The following is a 5,696-nucleotide window of genomic DNA, read 5'->3' as shown; positions in this document are numbered from 1 at the left end:
TCTTATGTTTTGAACGTAATCTCTGGTTGGCTTGGGAAGCGCAGGAGGTTGCCATGGCAACGGGTGTGCTTAAATGACAGAGAGACGGAGAGTAAAAAGGTGCGAGTGGTTTAGAGTTGATCACCTGTTCAGTTATTTTACCTTAGTTTACCTTTGCTGTGGCTCATCACAGCTGCTGTAGTTTCTGAACGTTCAATAAACGACAAACTTGGACTAATTACCTCGTTCTTTGTGAGTATACGTCATTTACAACAAACATCAAACACGGTAAATATGTTTCATTAACAAATGGCTTCTACCGCGATGATTATGTGAAATTAAATTAATTGTCTAATATAAATTAATAATTTGGTGCTGTCGGGCTCAGAGTCTGAGAGGCTTTTCCTTTATCAAACTATTTTTTTTTACTCTTATTTAGTGGAAATATTGATGTTGTTGAGACTTTCTCCAAAACAATAACCTTTTTCAACCTTTATAGCTCCACTGTTGAAATGAGGCTCTAACAAATGACATTGAAATAAAATCCAGTCCAACCTAAAGGAAGTTGTCACCGCAGCTTCCTGTTCTCTCCACAGAACCAAGCCTCCAACAGGAAGTCATCTCTGCCCAGTCCAGTCTTCAGCAACTCCAGGACGACCTCACGGAGCTACGGAAAGCTCTTCAGGACACACAGAGCCGGCTGAGGGACACCGAGGCAGAGAAGGCCCTCATAAAGACAGGTTCAGACAGACTGAGATTCTATCCATAGCAACTCACTGCAGTGGCAGGAAGAATGTGAAGAGTGTTGAAAGGCAGTGAGACATGAGATAAGAGTGAGAGCTGGGAAAAAAACTTCTCTACTGTTAAATATTAAATGTGGAACAATTTTTTATTGCACTGCAAAATAAGTATTTAGTTTAAATCTGGTGGTTTAAAATGTTTTTACTACATCCTGAAGTGGTACGGAGGGAATAAGTTGGCTTCTTTTGGTCAAGCAACATGTGTGTGTCTGCAGAGTTGGAGGTGGCTAGAAACCTGCTGCTGGAGAGCGAACGAGAGAAGATTGAGCTAGCATCAGTCGCTCAGCTAAGACTGAAGGAAATCAAACTTCTTAGAAGGTAAGTCTGGGTGGAGTTCTTAAAAAGTCCACCAGGGGGAGTTTTGCTTTACCAAATATACTGTATTTCAATCAGTAATGATATTTCCTTTAAAATCTAATGTTTCTCTAAGTTACACATTTAAAAATGCCGTTGTAAGCATTTTTAAAGCGATTGATTAAAGGCTGCTGGATAACAGATCAGAGCAGGGCTAGGAAAAAATGGATTTCTACAATATATGTAAGAGTTCAATCTCACAAATACAAATAATTTTAAATAAATCAGAAATCAATCTAAAAGTCAAATTCCATACTTGTTGAAATAAAATTTACATACTGATGAAACTGTCTATGTTCTCAGATCTTGACACTTCAGTTAAAATTAAATGATTATATTGAAGTTGCATATATAGAACTGACTTGCTGTGTCCTCAAGAGCAGAGATAAGAAAGATGTTGTTTGGAATTGGAGAGCTGCTGCTGCTAACATCTGATCTTCCTGCTTCCTGTCTGTTTCAGGCTCCTTCAGAGTCACTATTCATCAAAACCTATGGATGTCCAGAACTCATTGTGCCTCACCAAGCAGTATTTTGGCCAACAAAATCAAGTAGTGGCATCCACTGATCGCATCAAGGAATACCTGATCTCCCTTAACCAGGGGGAGCCCCCACACACCGAGAGTCTGCATGTTGCTGCAGAACGAGAAGAAAACTCAAAAGGCGACGGAACAAATCAAAGAGAGCAATGTATTGAGACATTACCTCGTCACCAGGATCATCATCATCACCCCAACCTATCTGTCTCTGAGGATGTCCCGCCGTGTGAGGTGGAGTCTGTGTGGTCCAACTGGAGCATGAAATCGGAGTCGACCTTTAACACCAGAGATGAGGCGGCGTTCAGAGATGGCCTGGCAGCTCTGGACGCCAGCATAGCCAATCTGCAGAAAACCATTCAGCTGGATCTGAAGAAGTGACCAGATGGCCTCCATGTCTCTACTGCTCAGTGTTTGACCTTTTTAATATATGTAAGGATTCAAATAAAGTATCTTTCCTCTTTTTTATTCTTAAAATCAATCTCTGATCTCAGCTTTACATCAAGGAAAGAGCAGATTTATTAATCACAACAAAATCTCAGAATGTTGCCAAGTGTAAAACTGGTTTTATTAGGAAAGATCAGGACAAAATAGAAAACTAGCTCTGAAGAGCAATGTTGCTGGCTGGTGTAAGGCAGTTTTGAAAACACACCTGACATGGCTTGTCCTTTTAGCACAAGGTTCCCCTTCCGTAAAACATAAACAAGTTTGGATTAAGTCCTTGGAGACAGAATCACAACACGGTACAAAATGTTCCCTTTGGTACATCGAGGCCTTCAGTTTAGTGTTCAGTGCAGCAGATCCTCATGGTGATGGACAGAGGGGGCTCATCTTGCCACCCCTCATAGTGCAAAGTAGCAACTGTGTAAACGTGAATACACCACGAGGTGGCAGGTAGGAACCGTCAGTTTTACAGGAGCTGCCGCGACCAACCTGGCAACTTGCAAGTTGCTCATGTCGACGTTCCATGCTTTCCAAGAGCTCCCAGCTCTTCAGATTATTTTCCAAGCACCTTAAATGTATATATAAGATAACTAAATACAGAACCAAAGAAAGGTGGAGACAAAGCTCCAATAAAGGGACAAATTACAAAGGAAAGAAGGATAGGAACAAAAAAAAAGTAACGAGAGAAGATGTAAGGAAGTAAGGGCGAAAGAACTGAAGGACATCAGGAGGCAACTGAAGGAATGAAGGCACAAATTATGGACACAAGTACAGAGAGAAAAAATTAATGTAAAAAGTAAAGTAGGATACAGGGAAGAAAAGAGACAATGTTTACAGTATGATGGAGAATAATGTCTGGAAAAAGAAATATTTTTACATGCTCATTTTCCTTCTCCATACTTGGAGATCTGAAAAATACTGAACTCCCAATTCCATAGTTTTCCAGGCCTAAGAAGAGCATCTACCTGAATGAAGTAGATGCTCTTCAAATCAAGCAAAATTGGCATCAAATCTTTGTGCTGCTTTTATTTTGAAGACATTGATGAAAGTTTAAATGGTCAAAAGTTCAACCGGCCCCCCTCCACATTACCCAAATAAACATTTGTGGAGGAAAAGTTTAGCAGCACAAAATAGCACAGTTTGACTTCAAATTAGTTTGATATCATAGATATGGGAGGGACTGGTTGACCTTGTCTGACCTCTGGAAACGTAAAAATGATCGCAGCAAAATGAAAAATTTAGCTGCACAAATGTTTGACACCAATTTAGTTTGTTTTGAAGAAAGTTCAACTTGACTCAGAATGTCTCAGATCGTGTCTGGGTCACGTTGTGTCCGTTCTGTACAGTGCAGTTAGCAAAGTGGCTTTAAACATGAAAATCAAGTTTGTTCTGGTACCATTCTCCTGACTGGACCATGTCCAGACTGACTAGTATGGGCCATTCTTTGGAGTGTTTCACATCTCTACACAGACTTATTTGTCAAATTGTCCGTTAAAATTAGACCAAACTGAATCTTAGGACCATTCTTAAGTCTGAAACATTGGGGAAAACAAACAAGAACAATTAAGATGTCAGGACAGTGAAGAAGTTTCATTTCCTGACTCATGAGTTTGACCTCCTGAACTTTATTCAGCACCAAAGTTCCTGAAGTCTTGCTGATGTGACTCTGAGCCTCTCTCTCTCTCTCTCTCTCTCTCTCAGCAGCTTCATTTATGAGCCGTGGTAGAGGTGGACGGCGCTGGTCAGAGGCTGCCTGCAGCCGCTGTCACTCAGGTCTTCGGCCGTGTCTCCAAAGCCGTGGTAGTGTCCGTAGAGCAGCGAGTCCCCGCAATGTTCTGGCCGGTTGGAGCCAGAGCTGCCAGGACTGCCGGTCAGGTGCAGCGAGCCACACATTTCAGCTGGACTGGGCAGAGAGTGGCGGCGTTCGTCTAGTTGGGTGTTCTCAGAGGGAGGGGTGAGCTGATGTACGCCAAGAAATGCATTGGCGTTTGCATCTGTGTGTGGAGAAAATACAGCAAAAGCAAATCTGTAAGAGTTTAGGTGTAATGTTTGAAAAGAAATCTCCCATCTTTGGCTGCTGGATCTAAACTGGTTCTATTCTCACCTGAGCTCAGCTCCATGCTCATGGTCTCCACCTCATCACCAATGCTGCTCTGCACCAACACTGCAACAGTTCCAACACACACTTCTGTACTGCATGGTTCTTATATTCATGGTTGATTTTTTTCAATTAGCTCCAATAATTGGTCACATTTCTTACCCTCTGCTCTCCGGGCCTTCTTCATGTGATGGTTCTCCTTTTGAGTCAGCTGCCTCTTCCTGCAGTGCTGTCCCTGCCCACAGGGGGCGCAGTCTCGGAGCACACGAAGCTGGACCAGATGTGTCTGGGCATTGGAGATGATGCAGAAGCAGTCATGAAATCCGTGAGCTTGGGCAAGGTCAGCTGCCGTCTGTCCACTGGCATTCCTTAAGCTGAACAGGAAGAAAAACTCAGGAATTAACGGTAGAATTCCAACATTTTCCAGCCTCAGTTTCCAAGACTTCTTAGTCCTTTACCTTTCTTTTAAAATGAGAATTATCTCGAGTCTCCACAGCATAAGCATTTCCATGAAACCCCTTCTGTTACTCCTACTGCACACCTCACCACTGTCTTCCTGCCCTTGTTGCTTACATATAAACATTTACAAATATGCCATGAGCCCTGGTCTTCAGCTTACATTATGTTGGTCTTCAGATCTGGAACCACCCCCTTGTTAACCTAATACCTTCCAGAAACTGTTGACCCTGATTACTCACTGTGGTTCTGCTCCAGCTATCAACAGGACCTGAATACACTCCAAGCTTCCGGAGCGAGCCGCCTTGTGAATGGGAGCCTCACCGACGCAGTCCTGAGAACAGAGGATGTGGATCAAACACCTCCTGGTGACAGGACAGCCGAGCGGGTTCCACAGACGCACCTGTCTGTTAATGTCGGCGCCGGCCTGAGTGAGCCACACCACACAGTGAGGGTGCCCTCCGAACGCGGCGGTATGAGTCGGCGTCTGGTTGAAGCGGCTCGTCACCGTGTTCACCTCACACCCCATCTGCACCAGGTGCACCACGCACTCCAGCTGATCGAACACAACATCAGACAGTGACATGTAGGAATCCTAAAAAGCTGCATTCTGGTCCCTCCTGGGACGCTTGGAAGTTCAGCTGTTGTTGTGTTCAACCTCTTTATCTTGTCAAAGCAACATTTACACTGTAAATACTCAACAACCCAGAGGTTAGGGTTTAGGGTTTGACATTTCTCAGGTCAATATTCCAGGCTTTTCCAGACACCACCTTCCATGTAAAATAAACTAAAATACGAATGCTCACTAGCGATTTATGCGCTAATACAGTGGGAAGAGACCTGAAACAAGAAGAAAGGATGGTAGGCAAAACACAAGGATGTAAAGGAAGTTAGGAAGAAATAAAGGACACAAAGAAGGAAAAAAATAGGGAAGTTAGAGAGAAAAGGATACAAGGAGGTTTTATCCAGATGCACACACAGCGTTTACTCTGACAATGACTGCTGCAAAGACCTTCATCATTACATTGAGCT

At 43.2% G+C, this 5,696-nt stretch overlaps 2 protein-coding genes across 6 annotated transcripts in view; one reads left to right on the top strand and one right to left on the bottom strand.

Moving 5' to 3' along the window:
* Positions 1-2,143, top strand: part of LOC106935415 (uncharacterized) — an 8,269-nt gene extending 6,126 nt beyond the window's left edge. For all 5 annotated transcript variants that reach the window (XM_015015855.1, XM_015015854.1, XM_015015858.1 and 2 more), the window contains 3 exons: positions 576-719; positions 995-1,097; positions 1,594-2,143. In XM_015015855.1, coding sequence (XP_014871341.1) covers positions 576-719; positions 995-1,097; positions 1,594-2,047 — 701 coding nt within the window. In that variant the 3' untranslated portion in view covers positions 2,048-2,143. The remainder of the gene's footprint in view (positions 1-575; positions 720-994; positions 1,098-1,593) is intronic.
* A 76-nt stretch (positions 2,144-2,219) lies between these two features.
* On the bottom strand, positions 2,220-5,403 carry LOC106935417 (ankyrin repeat domain-containing protein 10-like). Its single transcript, XM_015015859.1, has 5 exons — positions 5,068-5,403; positions 4,907-4,998; positions 4,371-4,582; positions 4,215-4,274; positions 2,220-4,104 (listed from the first exon to the last, which is right to left on the bottom strand). Exons 1-5 carry the CDS (start codon positions 5,248-5,250, stop codon positions 3,821-3,823), a joined length of 831 nt encoding a protein of 276 aa, XP_014871345.1. The 5' UTR covers positions 5,251-5,403; the 3' UTR covers positions 2,220-3,820.
* Between the last annotated feature and the right edge of the window lie 293 nt (positions 5,404-5,696).

The sequence above is a fragment of the Poecilia latipinna genome, unplaced genomic scaffold, assembly GCF_001443285.1.
Source record: "Poecilia latipinna isolate Pla-1442-1.1 unplaced genomic scaffold, P_latipinna-1.0 Scaffold1960, whole genome shotgun sequence".
Taxonomy (NCBI): Eukaryota; Metazoa; Chordata; class Actinopteri; order Cyprinodontiformes; family Poeciliidae; genus Poecilia; species Poecilia latipinna.
The sequence above is the reverse complement of the archived record's forward strand: the minus strand, read 5'-3'. Positions and strand labels throughout refer to the sequence as shown.